General features: G+C 47.1%; 1 protein-coding gene and 1 non-coding gene across 9 annotated transcripts in view; one reads left to right on the top strand and one right to left on the bottom strand.

Moving 5' to 3' along the window:
* TRAF7 (TNF receptor associated factor 7) overlaps positions 1 to 20,808 on the bottom strand; it is a 36,981-nt gene extending 16,173 nt beyond the window's left edge. For 2 of the 8 annotated variants that reach the window (XM_062587833.1, XM_062587837.1), the window contains exons 1-4: positions 20,716 to 20,808; positions 5,538 to 5,656; positions 5,227 to 5,284; positions 4,021 to 4,112 (exon numbers count right to left, since the gene is read on the bottom strand). In XM_062587833.1, coding sequence (XP_062443817.1) covers positions 4,021 to 4,112; positions 5,227 to 5,284; positions 5,538 to 5,618 — 231 coding nt within the window. In that variant the 5' untranslated portion in view covers positions 5,619 to 5,656; positions 20,716 to 20,808. Of the gene's footprint in view, positions 1 to 4,020; positions 4,113 to 5,226; positions 5,285 to 5,537; positions 5,657 to 16,877; positions 17,021 to 20,715 lie in introns of those variants that run through there. The other 6 variants (XM_062587834.1, XM_062587836.1, XM_062587835.1 and 3 more) reach the window with 6 other exon arrangements.
* A 491-nt stretch (positions 20,809 to 21,299) lies between these two features.
* LOC134147570 (small nucleolar RNA SNORD60) lies at positions 21,300 to 21,386 on the top strand. Its single transcript, XR_009960033.1, has one exon. It is a non-coding gene; the product is annotated as a small nucleolar RNA SNORD60 (small nucleolar RNA).
* Positions 21,387 to 21,394: the final 8 nt, after the last annotated feature.

Raw genomic sequence — 21,394 nt, 5'->3', positions numbered from 1 at the left:
CTAGAACAGACACAACAGCCTGTAGCACCCTGCTGGGTTACTCTAGAAGAGATTCTGTTGGCAAACTCAGAATAAAAGTCTTCAAGGAACAGAATGAATAGACTGACAAAGAAATGGCAGAATGAAGCCACAAGCTTCGAAAGTTTAACATCAAGAGATGACCACTGTCCAGCTTGTTTGGATCTGCAAGTATCACACCTGTACCTTGCCTGGTTGTAGCCTGCATCCTTGGTAGTCATAGAACTGCCAGTTGGAAGGGGCTCTGGAGATTGCTGGCCCGGCTGCCCACTTGAAGCAGGACTATCCCCAGCATTAGATCTGGCCAGCCCTGGCTTTGCCTAATTGAGCCAGAAAAGCTCCAAGGATGAGATTCAGCCTCCTCTGTCATCCCTGTCCTGCACTACCTGCCAAGCAATAAGTTTTTTCCCTGATGTTCTCTGAAAGTCACAAGCTGCATTTTGTGGTGTTTGCTATGGGCGAAAATGTGTAACATCCATCCCAAGGACAGACAAAAAGGATACAAGAGGCCAGCTAGGAAATTCAGCAAGAAAAGAAGAGGAGCTTCAGAAGGTATATTTCCTAGAAAGAGAATATACTGCAAGTCAAGTGCAGTTCTTGGCCTCCAGAAGAGGAGCAGTCTAGGATTCTGATGGTTCTTCACACTGCTCTGCTTTCCAATTTTTTATCATAGTAGCTTAAAAATGCTGCATCTGCTTAGAAGCCAAAGTCTAAAACTTTTTCATGCAGAAGGCATGCTTATTGGCTAAATATGTAAACCTTAAGGCAGAATGGTTATAATGAGGTGAATCAATTTTATGTATGTATCCATTCATTTTAATATTTCCTCCACTAGTAACAGAAGTTATTAAAATAACAGGAGTGATTGTGCTTAATTTCTGCTCTGGAGGTGACACAAAGACTGCAGCATCAAAGGCAGGCTCTGCAGGGAGGCAGTTTTACCAACAGCAACATCCTGTGTGGATCACTGTGCGAGGAGGGGGACAAGAGCACTTCCAGGAGGCAGGGGCAGAAGACGCAGCCTTGCAACAGGGCCGCCTCAGTTCCCAGGCTTCTGGTCGGGCTAATGCTGATGTAAACTGAGCACGGGAGAAACCGATGTTTGAAGAAAGACTGCTCCACTGGGACCGCAGTGATAACACTGAACAGCAGAGGTGTGTGCTCGTGTTTACTGCCCCTCTCATTATCTGCGGCCTTTGCTTTTATTAAGTAAACAAGGCTGACCCAAGAGTCCTCAGCTCTACAGGGTCAATGACTGCATCTCTTCCCAGTCCCAGCCTGGCCTATTTAGAGCATGAGCGCTCTTTGCAGGGTAAGGACAATTTTTTATCCTTAGATGTATGTAGCAGCTGGCAGAAGGGGGGGTGTACTTGCATTGCAAACACAATAGCGGGGCTCAGGAACACAGGACACCCACCCTACGGGCACACGTCCAGGTTACAGGGCACCCCTGCGCACCCCAAGCCCCGAGCACAGGGCTGTCCCACAGGTTTTGCAGATCCAAGCCCTGCAGAGTTCAGGGGCTAGGTCCCAAAAAGCAGCACTATGGCCAGGGTCAGAAGTGGCAGGATCTGTCAGAAGGGCTCCATCTCCCCAGGGCTCTGCAGCTGTGCCAGGGCTATTTCTGCTCTAAACGTCAAGTCCATTTTCAAACAGCCCAAGTGATAGAGCTGCTCAAACATCTTCTGATGGAAGACTAATAACTTGTGGCTGGCAGATAACTCAGTCCAGCCTCTGGTTCACTGACGAAGCTGCCTGTAAACAAATAAGACTTTGGACAGCCACAGCCAGCTCTTCATCCACTGGCGTATGTTTGCCCCACATTCAGCTGTAGTCTTTAGATATAGTTCAGAACTGGCCCCTTTCTGCCATATCATCTCCAAAAGGAGCCACTATATAAAGGGGAGCCAGACCTAGAGTACGGTACTCGCTCCTGTTTCCTGTAGGCAGAGCGTGCCTGGGAACACGTGGCACCGTTTTCAGGAAAGATGACAGCAGACATGCTAATAATCCCCGCCTTGCATACAGAACACTCTGCTCTGCTTTTGGTTTCATTAACAGAAGCTTTAAAAAGAAAGAAAAAGGCGGCGGGGGGGGGGGGGGGGCAGTCACAGGAGGGCACTGACTTGTCTCCAGCTGCCTCTGTGATGATGGCTGACAAGTCTTTGGCAGCTTTTGGAGAAAGGAAAACTTAGCGATCAGGAAGGGAAATCCCAGATTATTTCTTGACAAAGCAAAGGAAGCTACACAAAGAGGTTAGTGAGAGTTTGTCTGGAGCGGCAGGCAGAGCAGGGCTGTGGCGCTTCTGTTTTTTAAGTACCTCATGCCGCAGGCTGCTTCCTGAACCAGTCATTACTCCTCTTGCTATTTTTGCTTAATGATGTTCAGCACTCTAGGGAAAGCAGGCTGAGACTGTCCAAGAGGACTGGGGCTAAGACCTCGAAGAGCTCTCCCTTATTCTTGGCTGCACACCTCACTTTGCCATAGTGGGGCTTTCAAAGCAGCCAGGGAGCTTCACTGTCAGACATGACTAAACCTAATGCCCTTAGCATGCCCTGCTCCCCTGAAAAATCCTCTCCTCTGATTTGTTACAACTGTACTTCTCATGAAAAGGGCAGTGAACACAGCATTCAGTCCACCAGATCAGTGCCTACTGCCAAGGGCTTGCTGCAACAGTGGTCTAAGACCATGGCGTCAGCAAGGTGATGCAAAGATGCATTTGCCAAGGACACAGGCCAAATATTCAAAGGACTTTTTGAAAAACGAACACACACTCACACAAAACACAGCAAGGTCCATGAGCAACAGAAGGAATTTTATAGGATGCTGACGACAAACCTCTTTGCAATTTGGTATCAAATTTATTTTAAGAAGTGTTGTAGCTCCATACTGTTACTGCCACCCCAGTCTCTATCAGTGCCTAACTTAATCAGCAGCCATGATCCACCTATCCCTGGCTCTGAAGCCGCATCTTATAACCTGATAAGCAGCCTTGGCTACTCCAAAGTCTACAAGTACTTGCTTAATATGAAGAATCTACTCATATGCTTAAATCTAAACAGGAGCTTGTGGTTATGAGATGTGGCTGGAGTACTAGGGACACTAGAAGATCAAAGCCTTGGTGCTGTCTGTTCACTGAGGTTTGCCTTCCTGTTGCTGTTCTTCATTTAACTGAATTAATTGATTTAGTTGATCTTAATTTCTCTTTAAGCAGCCAACCATGAGACCTGTCAGATCACTAAATCTCCAAAAAAGAAGTTACTCGGAGTGTGTGAAATGAAGGAGGGAGCCTGACACAAAACAGGAATGTGCTTTTCTGGAAAGGTATTGCGAGACATGGGAACTGTTTGCATGAGAAGACCCCACTGATGCAACCCCCAGGGGCTGAGTGTAGTCTATAGCACCAGATGTCCTGCTCAGTACGTTTCTGACCTGCTCCTTGTGGTCAGAAGCCACAGGGCAGGTGGAAAGACGAAGGGATTTTCTGGTCATAACTGTGGGGCCAGCTGTGCCGTTGGGCTGGTGGCACTGTAGCGCTGTCCGTCCAGCAGGTCACGATCGAGGCTGCCTAGCCTCAGCCATGGCCTCAGATATTGCTGGCAACTCTGCTTCCTCCTGAGTTCAAGAGTAGACTCAGGGCACACTGCTCACAACAGAAGGCAGAAACATCCACACAAATAGGCCTGTGGGATTTACAGCTCCTGGACTTAGTAATCATGTACAAATTTCAAGCCAGTCCAAAAACGAGCACCAGAGCAGTGCCAACCTAATGCCCCAGGTAAGAAGCTCTCTCTGCTCCCCCAGTGCTCCAAGCACGAAGACAGCTGGGAACTGCTGAGGCTGGATCTGTCTCTGGTGCAGAGATCTGGCACTGCATCAGATAACAGCGCAGCGCACAGGAAGGATGAGGGACGCAGTGAAGTCCGGAGGAGCACCAGACATCTCTCATTTGAGATATAACCAGCTAAGCCGGACAGGAGGGGGGCTCCTGCCAACACCTACCATGCCATCGTCCTCATCTCGTGGGGAGTAGGTGAGTGTGCTGGAGGAGGATGGGGTCCGACGATGCTGTTTAAAAGTATTGGTCCCGTCAGCTTTAAAGCAAATAAAATAAAATAAAAAAAGGATTTAGGCTCCTCAGTACCACTGCCAAGCTATGGGTTCCTGTAGCTCTAAGTTTTCCTTGGAAAAGACTAGGGATTCCTCCACTCCAGTTTTTGACCTGGATACATCAGTGTAGACAGAATTGTTCTGATCTCTGATAGCTTGTTGAAATGTATGCAACCCTTTGAAGGTTGCTTGCCCCAAAAAGAGCACAGACAATATTCCACCAGGTCCATCGGTTTAAAAAATTATTAGAAGGAAACCTTACACTCCCATACATCTCAGTCACCCACAAAATTTGCTTAGATCAATGGAGGTCTGGATATTTTATAACAAGGGAAGCATGCTAAATTAAATTGGAAATATTTATATGAAGATCATATTACTGACTTACAAATTTTAAATGTAAATATTCAGGAGTCCAGAAATACCTAGAGTCCCAAGTCCTGTACAAATGTAATCCAAACCCTTCCCTCAGGCAGATGTGCATTTCCATATCTAAATCAGTGTTACAGTTTCTTATCTTTACTAAAGTAAAAGCATTTTTATTCCAAATTGAAACCAAACATCTTCCTACATGTATCCCACTGTCAGGGCTCAGACTCACTCCTTGCCTGCTGGGCTTTGAGGAAAAAAGCACAAGATTTTAAAATGAGCAGGTACTAGCAACTCCCCCTGTCTGAGCTAAAAATAGCTATAGGGGTTTTAACCAAAGAGTCCAGAGCGACTCACATTTAGGCAGAAAGTGAAGATGGAAATTTTCAGCTCTGACAATGATTGTACAGGAAGTCACAGGGAAAAATAGAATTTGGGACTGAGCTGCGTATCAAATCCTGCTGTACTATCCTAATTTCAGGAAGGGCTTCCCAGTGGCACTGTAAAGACATTTCTGAACATACTCATTCCTGTCATGCCTGATGATTAGATGCCATGATTAAATAACACCAGGGCTGTGTAATACTAAAGATAGCACCTGTCTGTAATGAACATACAGTAATTCTCCCAACAGCTTCATGATCTGTGAAGCAAACAAACAAAATTGGGAGGAATCACGCGCAGCTCTCCAGGGAGAGAGGAGAAGCTCCACACCTGAAATGCACTCACCCTTTGTGATGGTGGTCACAGCAGAGTAGGCTGGCCCAAAAGTTGTTTCCATTCTTGTCTGAAATATGGACAGAATGAAGGTCAGTGTGTATAAGTCCAGCACAACTGAAGGCTTGCTATCACTCTTGAATTGGTGAAAAACCATACATATATAATATATATTCCCAAGTTTCACCTGTGAATACTGTTTTTTTTTAACATGGTAGAAAGTACGAAATTGTCAGCAGCTATCTTCATTTTCTCAAAAGAAAGGATGAGAAGATGAGAAGCAGTCCTAGCTCCTGTCCTCTGCTAATAGCTGCAGGCCTTACCCCGTTAGTGTTTTCAGAAGCAGTGATGTTTGTTGTGCCACTGGAGAAACGATTGTAGCGAGCGTTCTTGTTTGAGCTCATAATCTAGACCAGCATTTGTTAGTCATGGAAAGTTTGCTCTGCAGAAAGACAGAAAGAGAGAGTTAGTTCATTCTATATACTTCCCCGTGCCAAAGGGCTCAGAGAATGCTCTCTCACAGCATTAAGTTCACTAAGTTCAAGTATTTACCTAAACTCAAACAAGCTTGGTTTTTCAGAAGCAACTGGCAAGGTCAGAGTCATGTCCCTTCAAATCATTCTGGGATGAGCAGTCAGCATTTTTAATAATATCAGGTATCTTTTAAAATGACAACTTGATCACCCAGATACTGGAATACTTGCACACACTACCTGCTTTTACAAGCGTAGGACTGTTTTAATAGCAAATGAAACTTCTCAGGAGACTACACCAAGACAGCATCCCACTGGTGGCAATATATGGCAGTCCTTTCAAAACATTACCTGTTGCTTCCCAAAATATTTTGCACAGAATAGTGATTAGTAAGCAGCATCCTAAAAGGCAGCTACCTCCAAGATAGACCACAACAGTAAGCATGGAGCAGACTGCACAACAGCAGACAGGAGATTCTGGCCAAGACCACAGACAAAATTCCCCTCTCACAAAGCACGAAAGGGAGCTGTGTGGTGCAGAGGGCAGAGAAGGTCTCTGGATGTAAAGCTACACCAGTAAAACCCTCATCTCATTAACTCCATAGCTTAAGCTGAGGTGACCTGCAGGAAAGGGCCCAGAGAGCCTGTTCACTCTCAGCTTTGAAGCCTAGGCCATCTTCTCAGCATACAATAGAAACAACCTATTCTGCCATCCCACTGGGTTTTGCTGAAGCATGAGGGGTTGTGATTCCCTCACAGACCACCCAGCTACAGAAGAGGGTCCCTGGAAACTCGGCAGCCTCCCACCACAGGTCAGATGGAGTAGCAGAAAGGGCTATGGCCAAGGAGACCTCCCCGGGAACTGTGTCGCCTGGGGCAGGCTTTGCAGTACTTCCTGGCATTTCCAGTCAAGGAAACCAAAGTCTAAACTTCGCTGCACTCTCAGACATTAAGGCTGCCTTATAATCAAAAGCATGATTAATACAGGCCTCATCCTGTTCTTGTGAGGAAGCCAGTGGGAATTTTACTATTTAATTCAAAAGCCCCAGATAGTACTGCTGAACACAAAACCCTGGGACGGATCTCAGGAGAGAGCAGAAATCCCACATTTGATTTAGTTGTATTTGCATTAAGAGTTCTTTCAAGCATGGTCTAAGCTATAAGGTCAAAGAAACCAAGAAAGAAAACTTACTTCAATTAATACATTTGTGATTCTGGATCCCACTCCCAACTCCTGTTCAGAACAAGCCACAAATTCTAGATCATGAACCCAAAAGAGAAACCATCTGTCCTCAGAAGTCAGGAGGGCCCACTTCTCTTCTTCAGTTGTTTACACTATTTTAGTAGATTCAAATTTGCCCAGTCAAGTCATTGCACAATGATAATCTGTAAAAACACACAATTTGCTTTCTTTAACCTCTGTTGAAATCTGATATTGTTTTGAAGGCATGAATTTATGCTGTTGTCCTGGCAAATCTGACAGGATGCTCTCAAGGAATCCACTTCTGAGCCACAGCATCAAAGCTGCTCCCGCAGGAAGGAGCAGCACGTCTCCTCTGCTGTCTCCTCTGCTGCCATAAGGAGGTGCTTCTGGCTTCAACAGAAGTTTCCACCAAAGACAAGGATTCAGCAGGGGACAGAGCCCTCCCAAGCTGACTTTTTATCCTTGCAGCTGAAAGGTGTTGTTTGTCCTCACAACCTGTCCAGCCTACCCAAGGAGCCAGAGACCCTGCACTCCAGGAATAATCTGCTCAAGAAAAATCCTGATTAAAGGATCCTTTTCTGTCTAAGGCATAGTTAAATCTTGGTGCTTTCACTGCCAGCAGCAGAGTCCAAGGGCTAAACAGACAAACCAGACATCTGCAGTGAGAATAGACAGGCCAAAAATGGTTTACTAAAACACTACCAAAATCCTCTATTGCAGGACAAGAGACAACGGCCAGCAAAGGATGCTGTGGAAGAAACACCTCGCAGTTATTCTGCAACAGGCCAACGCAGAGCTCCTGGCCCCTTTCGGAATGCATCTGGTTCTAGCCCCTGGCTGAGAGGACACCGCTTTGCCCAGGCTTTCATATACAGAGTTCACACTGCTCAAATTTTAAACTTCTCGGTAGGTGAACTGTCTTGGGTGTTTCTAGCAATTGCCTTTTTTGTATCTGAGGGAGACGAGTCCTGGATCTCCAAGCACTTCATAAAGGAGATCACCAATTTCCCTACTTTACAGAAAGGGAAACTGAGGCTCAGAGGGAGACATGATCAAACAACGCAGGTGCAAAGCTTGGCCTCACGCAGGACTTTGTGAACCCCAGTCTAAGAGCACATCAGTCTCCTCTGCAGAGGCCCGGTGCAAAGTGGCTGCACGCATGGCCAGTCCCTCCCTACATGCACAATTTAAACACTGCAAATGGCACACTCAGGCAAAGGCAAAAGATGTCCTCAGCCAACGCTCTGCTAGCGGCTGCCACAACTCAGCCTTGCCTGACACAGCACTTTGCGCTGTTCATTGCGGTTCTTCATCAGGCAACTGTCAGGCAGCCAGTTTCCAGCAACAACACAGGCCAGGACAATCACTGCTCCGACATCCAAACTCTTGTAAAAGGCTGCAGTCTAAAAAAGCACCCCACCTTCCTTCCAAAAGAGGGAGAGCAAGACAGAGAATGAGAGACAGAGAATGAGAGATCTGGATAATGTTTCCCTGCATCTGAAAGCACTGCACTAGCCATTTCCCTTAGGAGATGCTAAGCAGAGTTGCTGGAGTAGTCTCAAGAACAGCAGGAATGAAGCTGTGTTGTGCTGCTGCATTATGGAGACCTGCTGAGTTTAAAGCTGGGCTCCGGCATGCAAGAAGTTTCCATTGGCCATCAAGATCCCTTTACTCCTTTTATTAGTTCCTCAGAGCACAGATAGCAGGAAGCAGGGAGAAGGCAAGTGATAGGGAAGAGGAAAGAGACAAAGCTTTTGCATAATGCACTGGCCTTGACCACAAGAGATCCAGGTTTGAACCCCACTCAGCCTCTCCTCTTCCAAGCTCAGGCAAGCCACTGGAGCACGCCGGGTTCCTCCCTGCACCAGTCTCTTTGGCTTACTTCTTCTGCACAGCCTGTCTGGGTTATAAACTCTGAAGGTCAAAGAATCTTTGTCTGGGTATCTATGCAGTGCCTAGCACAAAAGGGTCTCTGCATTGGCTGGGGCCAGTGATGCAGTGCTAATAAATAATGTATAAAACAAGTAGGTCCATGAGTGATGACACTTCTGCTGCCACATTTCCTGCGATTTTGTGTCTTGTGATTGCATTATCTCACGTTTGCATGCATCCCTGATGTTCCCCTCCTATACAGGTTCCCTACTGCCTGACAACACAGCTAAACTCACCAATCTTTTCTTAACGCAGATAGATATAACTCCTGGCAATGCAATCACTTGGAGACCGTCCTCCTTATCAAATCTGCATGAGGCTGGCCAACAGCCTAAGACGACTTTAGCAGAGGCTGATAAACTGATTCATTTCCTTAGAAAAACAACCTACAAAAAGAATCAAATACATTTGCCCCCTTTCCAGTCTTTTCCAGGCTATAAAGCCTTTAGGACTTTACAGGTGCACCCTGCACTGCAGAATACTGCCACAATCACATTGTCTCATTCTTATCATCATTTTGACTTAAACTGGCAGCAGTGTGGCCAGGGTAGACAACACTAAGCCTGTGGGCTGAGACCTGGTTCAATGGATTTTCCTCCTGGTGGGATTTCTGCAGCTTTTGCAGAGGACAAGAATTCAGTGACTGAACTGTGGTGTTTGATTTGAAGGACAGGGCGTGGTAAGCATGAAGCTGTTGAGATTACTACTCTGGAGAAAGGATTCAGCACCATCTTCCTCCCACACAGAGTGGAGGTAGAAGGGCTCTGCATTTCAGAAAGGATACGGACTCACGACTCCTTCCTCAGAGAACTTTGGCAGCCTCTATCCAGACAAAGTATATCCAGCATCACTCACAAGAGATGGGGAGTGATATACTCCATCATGATAGCATTAAGAGAACTGGCATATGAAATATTCTGACAGGTTTTAAAGCAAGCAACCATCTCCACAGGGAAGCAGAGGAAGCCTGCCCTTACGGAGGACTGTTGGCTGTCTTCAGATTCAGGCAAATGCTTCATCCTCTTCCTTTCCGGGTATTCTCTTCAAACAGAACATATGGAAACTTGAAAAAGCAATGGGAAAGCACTCACCATGGAGCACACTGGGACAGAAAAAACAAGAATGAGGACAACTAATAGTCTGAATAGTTTTTGTAATACCATTAGATGTAGCATCCCTTGTATCTATTCCAGATGGAAAGCACAGTGACATACAAACACTTCAGTTTTTGCAAGCAGTGACTTTTGGCTTGCCAGTCAAGGATGTACCTTCATGACCCTTTAAATAACTGCCTTTGAAATGTTTGTGCAGAATAAGAGAGGTTTTCACTGGGATGCAACTCACTGAGGGTAATGCAGCAAGTCATGGAACTGGTTAAGGCATTAAGCAGGCACCTCTCTAGTAAATGCATGTACACTGTCTCACTGTTTCTCGCAATGGATGCGAGATGCCTACTGATTTCAACACATCTTGAATGAATCCAAAATGAGCATGGGCTGGAATACAGGGATTTCCCACTCTGCTTATAAGCACGCCCTGAGCTCTGCAGCTTAGCTAAGCAACCTACCTGCAAGTAGCAGAAGGGAGCCTGCTTCACGTCTGCTCCGAAAAGTAAGCAGAGGAATGCAAACAATGGAAAAAATGTTGCATGGAATATCAGCCAGCCTGCAGAACACCAGTCACTGCACAAATATCTGCTTTCAGCCCAACTCTGTGACCATCATATATAGGAATTGTCTCAACAGAGCAGACACCTTTCTGGAGCACCGTCTGACAACACCCTCTGCATCTCCAGCACTTCCCAGAGGTATTGAAAAAGGCCTTTTCCAACTGATATCAAAGAAGTTAAAAGGAGGCAGAAAAGAGATGGTGTTCCTGACATTAATACCAGCTTCTTACAATCTGGTATTTCTTGCAAAAATCCCCATCAGATTTCTGAACTTTGGCTTGGCAACCAAACACTTCAGTTATACTACCCCGTGTTATCTTTCCAGGAGAATGAGCACCCTTCCCAGACACTCCATGCTCCTTCCTATGGCATGCTGTGCTAGCGCTGGGCAGCTCTTATCCCAGCACTGATCACACACAAGGTTGTTTAGCCTGCAGGATCTGAGCTGAATCAATTTGAGGAGATGCAGATGATGGCTGATCTACAACACAGCAAAAGTATCAAATATTTTCTGTTACAAAAATGTATATGTACCATGACCTAGAAATAGAAATAAAATTTGCTGGAAATCACAGAATTCTTTGTGTTGCTAAGTTCTTCTTAGATGACCAAATACAAAGGGGCTCCAGAGCATCCAAAGATGCTCCCTGAACTTCTCTGCCAACTCTGTAGAGCAGCAGGTCAGAAGCCCCCATGGCTGGAACCATTTTCCTGATTTTCTTGTGCAGGACTCTACAGGGTCAATTATGGCTTATTGCAAAATGGGCTGAAGAGACATCCTGATAGCTGCAGTGAGACAGCTGCATTTGCTCTGGTAGGCCAAGAACTGTTGAAAGAACTTACGTAGCCAGGCAGCACAAGAACATAAGGCTGTCCTCTGAACAGAAGAGGCCTACACGAACCCTGATGTCTGGAGACTGGCTTAGCCTATGATCCAGACTCCTTGCCGGGAGTTAACTTTTTCACATGCAACTTCAGCATTTTTGATAGAAAAAAAGAGAGTGGGAAAAAAAAATCCATGTTGCCTGGTCCTTATTTTGGAGCCAATTCCTAACTTGGGAATCACACTACTGCGGACATAATGACAGTGCTAGGCTTTGTGCTCTGGATATTCTCACGGGGGCAAGACAGGCACAGTGTGAATCCCCTTAGGTAAAATGTGGCACTCCAGGGGAGTGCGGGGCAGATGCAATGCCCTACACTGCAGAATGTCTGTTTGCCAAGAAACCCGCAAACGGCTCAGCCTTATGCAATCAATGGCCCATAAAGGTCAGCTACAGGGCCTAGGTCTGCTTTGTTCCTCGTTTTTCTCCCCCAGTTCATTGAAGTTGTCTCTAAGGCTATGCACCCCTGCTGAAACTGCCGGGCTGGCAAAATTGTACTCAGCAGGACTGTTTAGCTGCTAGAGAGTGAAGCCAATGCATGCAGCTTGCCTTGTGAGAAAGGCAGGCATGGGGTTATCCTGCTCTGCCTGGGAACAAGTCTTAAATGACACGAATTTCCTTATTGCCTCGTCTGTGTATTTTACGGTAAAAGACACAAGCTTCTGTTCCTCTTACAACACCACAACCAGAACGGCCCGGGTTACACATTCTTTATAGTATTGGCACATCTCTGGGGAAATATTATTACAAAAGCAAAAAAGCACTGTGCTGCTGCAACAGCCCAGCTCAATGGGACAAGGGCAGAAGGGAAAGGAAAGTAGGTGCTGAGAACGGGGTGGACTATGTCCGCTTCCCCTGCACGTCAAGGACTCTTCTAGGGAAAGGGACACAGCTAGGAAAGTCAGGTCCAGTTTGGACATGCTCTTTCTGCCTTGTCCTTCTGCAGTAACCCACATTTCCTATCCAGGAACTGATTCTCAGCATCCCATAGCAACCTGCAAGAGAATATCTCAGACCAAAGCACAAATGCAACAAAATTCATAAGCTCAACCGTCAGCTCTCCACAGCTCTACAGAGGCAACCATGGGACAGTCTCTCTAGCTTTCCTAGTTAGTGTCTCTGGGAGAAAAAGCACTCACTTCATAAGCACTTGTGAAGTTCATTAACAGGATTTAAAGAACATGGTGATAACTATGCACATTAAGTCCAACTCTGAAAACACAGGCCAGAAGAATGTGAGAGCGCTACAGTAGGTCATTAGATAAGACATCTCTCAGGACAGGTGAAAGACAGGAAGCAAAGTGTGGAGCTCAATGGACACTTGTCAGGACAGGGAACACCCTGCAAGGGTTCCTCCAGAACTACTATTGAGTAAGTTTTATTCAACATCTTCATTCACCTTTGAAAAAAGAGTAGATAATGATAAGGTTGCAGATGATAGTAAGATCTTTTGGGTAATCAAATACCATGCGGCTAGTGAGGAATTCCAGAAAGGCCTCATAAAGCTGAGGGGACAAAAAGGTTGCAGATGAGCTTTTATGGAGAAGAAATACAACGCAATGCATCTAGGGAAAGATAATATAAAGAAGGCCTATACAACGTTCCATGCAGTAGTCCAATGCTGGAAAGAGATCTTCAAGTCTTCATTGATGATTATCTGGAATTATCTGTAAGAGGGCAGCAATAGACAAAAAGGCCAACAAAATGTTAGGCATCATCAAGAAAGGTGGGGAGAACAACAGAGAGGGTATCATTTGGGTGCCACATAAAACTTTGATATACTTGTATCTTGAGCACTGCCTAGAGTTCTGATCTTTGCATCTTAAGAAGGACACAGTGTAGTTAAAGAAAGTTCATGGAAAGTTCGTGTAGCTACTGCCTTCTGAAGAGAGATTAAAGAGGCTGGGACTCTTCAGTTTGGAAGTTTTGGCTGAGAGAAACATGATCACGATTCACAAAATCATGAAGCTTGTGAATAAACTAAATGTATGACTGTTATTGCCCCAACCCTACAACAGTAGGCTTAGTGGACACTCAGTGAACCTAGTAGGGGACTATTTAAAACAAGTAGCAGAAAATATTTCATTCTGCAAATAGTGAATTTCTGGAACCTGCTGCCACAGTAGTCCGTAGGGACAAGCAACAACAGGTTCAGAAAGGTTTCAACTAATAGCTCCACAAACGGATATTAAAAGGATTCATCGGGGATGTACCTTACAACATCCCTAATCCAGCTTCTGTGAATGCCGGGGGATACGAGGCAAATGGACCGTAGAAAGCACTCAGGTTCACGCGCGCTTCCTGAAGAGCACCCCCTTTCATAGCTGTTGAACACAGAACAGTGGCTAGGCAGACCAACGCTCCGCTCCCGTAAGGCATTCCTCACGCTCTTGGAGTGACGCAAGCCGCATACACTGACACGCACAGTCAGCGTAAGAAGAATATGAAGTGCGAACAGCTCGGTCTTACCAACAGAGCATGACACTTCCACCGAGTAGGGTTTTGCTTCTGTGGAACAGAAACGGTCTTTTTATATTTTACGAGATTTTACACTGCTCTTAAAAGTCATACAAACTTCTCTGAGCTACTAAAAGTGAGACCATGATTGTAGAGAGCTGTCATCAATAAAAATAAAAGTGATATTTTTAATTGCTGCTACTTTTACCAACACTAGAAATGACTGCAGAGCTGAAAGTGCACATTCAACAGCTTGAGGGAAGACAGCTGTTTGAACACTGTCATTCCTTTGTGCAAATACAGCGTAGAAAGGGAAATCATTTTGTATTAAGTGCTTTCCTCTTCCTAAAGGGTAATGAGTCCTTGGGACGGACAACTAGTTGCTTTGATGTTAAAACTGAAGGAATAACTTTGAAATGTGCCTGTAATTGGATCAAAAGTGATTGTTTTAGTGGAACAAAGCATCTCATTTTTCCTAATATCTAAAGCCAAACTAGAGCAGAGGCCAGTGCCCACTGGCTTCCATGATACAAAAGCCATACTTGAAGAAGTTTTCCTTCCATTTTAGGAAACCTGGAAACATCTACCTACTATACTATTTTTCAAACGCAGAAGGCCCCGAAGACCATGTTTCAGAATCGGCTCACCCCTGTAACCTCAGATTGGCTGGCATTAGTTCAGTTCTCACGCAGTTACCACTAGAGTGCCCAGACTGTGAGAAATGGCCATGTTCAGAGTTCCTACACACAAAGCCCCTACTCAGAAGTGTTTTAAGAATCAGCCCTAAAATTACAGTGCTGCATTCATTTCACTGCTTGCAGTCTTTCCCACATGCTTATTCAAAGATCAGGCCCTTTCTGGGAATTTCACATTACAGATTTGTTAAAATAAGCAAAACAAAATCCCACTCCTGTTGCTGCCTGTCATGAGGGTAATGGCCCTCTCCTGTGTGCAAGTCATGGCTTCAAAGCCAGGTCATGATATAAAAAGATCATGCTTGAAAAGCTAAGAATAGTCACCTACACAAATCAGAGCAGAACTGGCAGCTAACTGGCCTTCCTCAGCCTGGCTCAGCAGCGAGGGAGCAAGGGGCTGCTGAGACCCCGAGTCCTGGCAGGCTGGTTGAGGCGGTGCTGTCAGAGTGGCAGGGCAGCTTTCCCTGCAGTGAACTGGGCTGCAGGAATTCTGGAGAAAGGCTTGGAATTCTTTTAAAAAATATGATGACGATGGAAATGGCCAAGGGCTCCCGGAAGAAATGCGCAACAGAGCTTGCAGACGGCACTGCTGAGGCTCAGAGCTCTCCACAAATACTATCACAACCCAGGGAAGAAAATAGCAAAATATCCCTCCGCACTATTTACAGGCAGGGGACTGAACGGCATGCAAGGTCAGCAGCAAAGCCTGGATTATGGAGGGATTCATTCAAACCACAGTCCTGGCAGTACTGTACATGAGAAAGCAAAACCTTCTGCTTGGAGGGCTTCAATCTTGGCTGATCAGTTTAGAATTAGCAAGAACTCACATAGAAAATCACTGTACAAACCGAGCTCCTGCACCCTCCTGCTCACCCCTCACCTCCTTCCTGCACAAGGCAGCCGCAAGCGCTTTGCCAAGGCTGCGGCAGGGAGAGGTGCCCGCGAGAAACAGAAACTAACCCACCCTCCCTCACCTTAGTCCCTGCTCATTTACCAAAGTTCAAAAGCCATCTTCCACCTGGTCTGTGAAACAACTTAAGCACCATTAAATATGCTCATGCACGTAGCTTTTAGCAGTCACCAACAACACTGCAGTTCACCAGGAAAGGCAGAAGACGACCGGTCTCAGCTGCTGCACTCCTCCTTCCTGAGATCACTCTGGTGGGCTCAAATCAAAGTTTCTTCTCTACTTCGTTCCTCAGTTGTGGTGCATTGCCACCGTTAAATTGCTCTGTCTTAGGGGTGGCTGAATTTCTCTGGCCTGGTTTATCCACCCTATAACACTCTAGGATTCTTCCAGATTAAAATCATAAGAAATCTAAGTCCATAATCATTATTCAAAATGCAGAGTCTCATTTCCTTCCCCTACTCTCTCCCTACACCCTCCTCAGCTTTGAAACTTCATGACACAATTGTGCTCTCATTCTGGGTGCAATCAGACCATTTTAAAGACCCATCTGAAATGTGTCAGTTTCTTCACAAGAAAAAAAAAATCCAGTAAATTTCAGTCATCTGCTCCTATTTGTACAGTTTCTTGGAACTTTTCCACTGAGAACTAGCATGAGAGCACAATGCAAGACAGCTATCATTTACTGCCAGCGAAACTGTTAACCAGCCTCTGAGAAACAGAGAAAGTTGTGGTACTTTACAGGTAGCAGAGAGGCTGGGCAGAATATGATCAAACTAATGACACTCACCCTTTGATAAACACACAGTGAATCCTTAATTCCTGAAGAAGCCAGTGGATGTGGACATTTCTACCAAGGCAAATCTAGTGACAGCTTTCAGACAGAGGCATGATACGATGTCCCACAACCACCTAACAACCCACTAGGAAAGCTGTGTTTACATTACTTCCCCAGTGTAAAAACAGCAGCTGTGACTTGGGGTGTAAGGGAGGGGGAGTGAAAGATACTACCTCCTCTGACAAACTTCGCTTGCTTTATAGAATATTGAGGATTTTGCATTTCTAAGACTACCAGAAACAAGCTAAGAGAACATTTGCTATGTTTAGAAGTTTCTGGGGACAGACATTTCTACATTTCTGGGTTGCTGTACAGTCGAGCGTTACCACGTCCCTGCAAAGGTCAGTTTGAAACACCACAATATTAGCATAATGCAGTTCCAGCTAGTTGCAGGCAACAGGTACCCACTTCTAAACTGGGACTGGATTTCAGATTCATCCTGCTTCTTTACTAATATCCAGACAAGAAAATTATTCCTCCCTCACTACTGTCAGTGACTACTAAAACACAGCAGCCACCCAATACTGATCTGCCTGGGCATACCGCTGCCACACTCCTGACATCCGCTACCCAGGAGGAACACTTTACCTTGAAGGAAACTCACCATCGGCTGTTCAAGCAGGAATGAAGAAGTGAAGCCTCGTAAGACGTGACCATGATCAAGTTCCTTAAGTTTTGGGCAGGCATTTACTTGGTCAAAATGTCTCTTCTGCTATCTGTGTGCTTGTATGAGTGTGTATTGCTTTTAAGTGATGTAAACAGAAAGGCATGCAGAGCAGTGGGCGATATGTAAATTCAGCTGGAAAATCCCACAGCTCAGCCAATCCCCGTACTGTCTCGCAGCTTTGCCCTAGTTGCTCTGAGACTAAAGAGATTTAGTCTAGTTAAAAAAAATAGAAAGAAAGAAAAGAAAAACCACTCTTGGTGCACACAGATTTATTCCCCTGACCATGGAAATATCCAAGGGTAGGACTGGCCATCACTCGCTTTAAAGGGAGTTTGAGTTTCTCAGCCTCTTTAGATAGTTCCCAGACTATTCATGATATCCAGCAGTCCAATAAACAGCAATTCACTCTGTTTGTAGGGACAATCTAGGGAAATTTGGTTAACTAAGAATTGCCACAAACAGAAAGAGCATTCCTGGGCCAGCGAGCAGGGCTTGCCTGAAGGACAGGCATCGAAAGGGGGGTACTTCTACTGCTGAGAAACCTGCTGCATGCAGGAAAAAAACAAAACTTTCCCAGGATCAGGGCACTGCATGGCCCCGTTCCCCCACATAGCTTCCCACATTTATTACACCTCACTCTTAACATCAGTGACATAAATCGGTCAAAGCTCAGAATTCAGGGAATGCTAAAGGCAAAGAATGGGCAGTTTGGAAATGGTTATGCTGGGATGCCACTGCCCTGAGCTCCCAGGAGTGTGGCTAAGCTTGAAAGAGCGGCAGCATGTATCCTCGTGTTCACTGGAGTCAAAATTGGAAAAAGGATCAGGCCCATCTCCCTCGCCCCAGGCAGCTGCTACATCCTCCTGACCCAACACTATAAGCAAGGGGACACGCCCAGTATGTGCCTGATCCTGCCCACAGCAAAGGAGTGCCACCAGTCCAGGGAAGAACAACAGCCTAAAAAAGAGAAGGGAAGAGTTTTGAAAGACTCTGTCCGCACAATCTAAGGATTCAGGTAGCAAAGCCGGGCAGGATTTTCTCTCAGGTGCCTTTTTCCTGGCTCAGAGGAGCTTGATGGACACAATCTGAAAGGCAGGTACAATTACACTGTAAGGAGCACCATCTTCATGGCTAGAGGGGGCTAGTAGGATCCCCCGCAATAGGCAAATGTTCAGCCCATGAGGTCACTAACCACTGAACGCAAACTAAAGTCACCTGAAGCTGCAAAATATTCAGGATCAGCCCCAAACAAGGCACAGTCAGTTCTGCTGCAGTTCATCCCCGGGTAGAGCAGGCACAAACACAATCACACTGGGCTCAATAACTTCCCTGAGCCCAAGGCCATGCTTACAGCTCTAACTGGGCTGTTGTGTTTGGGGGCCCCCAGGAAGGGAAAGGTTTACAGAGAAGGGTTTCAGCCAGGTGACACAAACTCACCTGTGTGGCTTCACGAGTGGCATAAGACCATCAAAGGCTGCACGGCCAGAGAGAAGGGCAGCCATGAGCCCAGCCCCTCTCACCACCCATTTCTGCTACCACCCTTATGCTGGCAAAGCTGCTGGTATCTCCATGTGATCCCACCAATCAGAACACCAGATTGTCCGAAAACAAAAGGTTGAGGATTCTCTTGTTGGGTCCAATCAATCTCATCATGAAAATTCATATTTGGGTGTTATCTGTGAAGTTTTTTGCATTCCCTGACCACATAATCTGGTCACTCCATTTGATTTGGTAAAATTTAATCTCCCTCACTGTAAAGCATTTCTTTCTGCAGGGCAGTTTCACCTGCAAGTGATCTCTTGCTGCACGCTGTAGTGCTCCCCACTGAACAAAACAACAAAACAGCAAAGCTGGAACTTTTTGTATCATCACAGCTGGATTTATCATGGTCTTCTTCAGCCTTACTCGAGTAAGCAGTGCGCAGGGTGCAGGGGACCCCAGGATTTGGAGAAGGACCTGGCAGACTGTGGATTAGTTCATTGATCCTGCAGTTTTCTTCATGACCCTTAGAAAATCCCAAGAACTCTTGGACCCTCCATGCCCCAAGTGTGCACTGACCACAGCGCTGTCTGTTCTCTTTTCAATCACGACAGTCAGCTCTTTGGACTCTTGGTTATTAGACATCTGTACGCTAGTCAACACAATGCAGCAACAATTTCTGGTAGTGCCTCCAGTGCTATTGCCTTGCAACAGCAGAAAAACACTGATTTATTTTAGCAAGAACAAATGGATGCACATAAAACAGATGGTAGGAGATCCCTGTCCAAAAGCAACTGCAAGGAGTATATGAGAAGGAGGTTAAGCAAACCCACTACTCAGGCAGCGAGGGCTGGAAAAGGACTGACACCTCTCCACAGAGGGTTATCTTCACCACAGTGCATCTCCTCCGAGCCACCAGGCTCCCAGGGAGCCAGGTAAAGGGATGCTGTCACAGAGGTAGTTGACTTTCTCATGCTATTTTCTCTCAGCAAGGGCATTCTGGAATCATCCTTCACTCAGACAGCCCTCTCCTCTGCAAACAGACCAAACAGTCACTACAGCTCTAAGCAAGAATCACTACCTCCACTGACAGACAGATGCTTGAAGCCAAAATGCAACAGCCATTTAATGGGAACACTACCTACTCAGAATAGGGTGAAAAGAATATATCACCACCTTGAAACTGCACAAGAACTCAAAGGAGGCAAATTAAAGTACTTGGGTCGAAACAAAGTGATTGGTAACATTTTCAAAGTTGAAAAAACACAGTGCTATTCCAGAGTTCTTCACAACACAGTTACCTGCCCTAAAGAATTACAATAACCTGGACTTGGCTTGCTACACATATATCAAATTCTGCTGACTTTTTATACCAAGCCTTCTTCCCATGCTCATCCACTCCAGCAGACAGACTGCCTGAGCCGTTGTCATTGATAGCACCTTACCTCAAAAGCAAGTTGAGCTGAAAGAAAGTTCACATGTTAGCACAGCACAACAGGATCATTAGGTCAAAATCATGGATCAAATAGGATAAAAGCATTTGACAGCAAGTCTGTAAGAAGAACAGTAGCTACAAGCTGGCAGGAGAATAAGGCAGAAGTAAAGAGGATTTTGAGCTGAAAGGACAACAGCACAATTTTACTGTCTGCTCTGAGCAGAGATGTGTAATTGTCATGAGGCAGTTACAGAAATCTACCACGAAATGTCCTATATTGCGTAAGTCGCAGACCCAAGGCAAGGAGGAAATGAGGTTACTCGGAGATCAAGAGAGAGGCACGAGCAACATGTGTCCCACGTCTCACAAGTGGCAGAACAGACAGCGACAAAACTAAACGTGCCCTGCAACGAGGTCTATCAAACAGCACACAGTGAAGGGAAGGCAGCCTGGCTGAGGAAAGCAAGACGCGGGTGAGATTTACTGTGCAACGCAGGAGGAGGCACGCCGGCTCCCTGAGCGTGACGGAGATCACACAGACGCCCACACCGAGTTAAAAAAAAATCAAAACGGATGGGAAGAGGGAGGACGAAAGCACGGCGGTGCTGCCAGGCGGGCCGCAGCACCCCGCTGCCCCAGGCGGGCCCAGGGCTCCGGACAGCCCGGGGGAACCGTCACGGCACCTCCCGGGGCGGGGGAAACCGCCAGCCCCGCTGCCGCCCCCGCCGAGCCCCAGCGCCCCCGGCCCGGCTCTCCTCAGAGGGGCTCCCCCCGGCCCCGGCCGCGGCCCGGCTCCCCTCAACCCCCCGGCCCCCAGGGCTCTCCCCGGTCCCCGACTCCCCGGCGCGGCCCCGTTCGCACCTGGCAGCGGCGGCGGCGGCCGGAGCGCCGGTGCCCGGCCGCGGCACATCGCGGCCCCGGCCTGCTCCCCGCTCCGCTCGGAGCTCCGCTGCCCGCCCGGGCCGGAAGCCCCCCGCCCCGCGCTCCTCGGGACTTGTAGTCCTGCCCTCCCGCCTCCCGCCGGCTCCTGCCGAGCCTTAGTGACGTTCGGACTACACTTCCCAGCAGCCCTCGCCGCCCCGCGCTGATTGGCGCGTCTCCGGTCAGTCTATGCTACAACCACTGTTGCTACTGGCCTCGCTCTTCCTCCTCCAGGGGGCCAATCAGGCGGCAGAAGACCACCATCTCGGGCCACGCTGCGCCGCGCGGCGCCATTGGAGCGAGGGCGTGGAAGGGGCCAATGAGCGCCGGGAGAGGTGGGATGGCGATCACCCCAACTGCTCGCGATTGGCTGTGCTTGGAGGGAGCCTGCCCAATGGCGACGCGGGGCAGCCTATAAAAGCTCCAACGAGCGCATGCGCCGGTCTTTCCAGGCGAGGTGAGCGGGCGAGGTGAGCGGGCGCGGCGGGCGGGCGGGCGGGGCGGGCCCGGGACGGGTCGAGCCGAGCCGGTGATGATCACTGACCTTCTGACACCTCGTCTGAGGGCGGCGGGCGGCCGCGGCCGCTGCTGACGCTCCGCGGCTGAGGCTCGAGGGAGG

Source organism: Rhea pennata, chromosome 15, assembly GCF_028389875.1.
Source record: "Rhea pennata isolate bPtePen1 chromosome 15, bPtePen1.pri, whole genome shotgun sequence".
Classification (NCBI taxonomy): Eukaryota; Metazoa; Chordata; class Aves; order Rheiformes; family Rheidae; genus Rhea; species Rhea pennata.
This window is presented reverse-complemented; position numbering and strand designations above follow the sequence as displayed.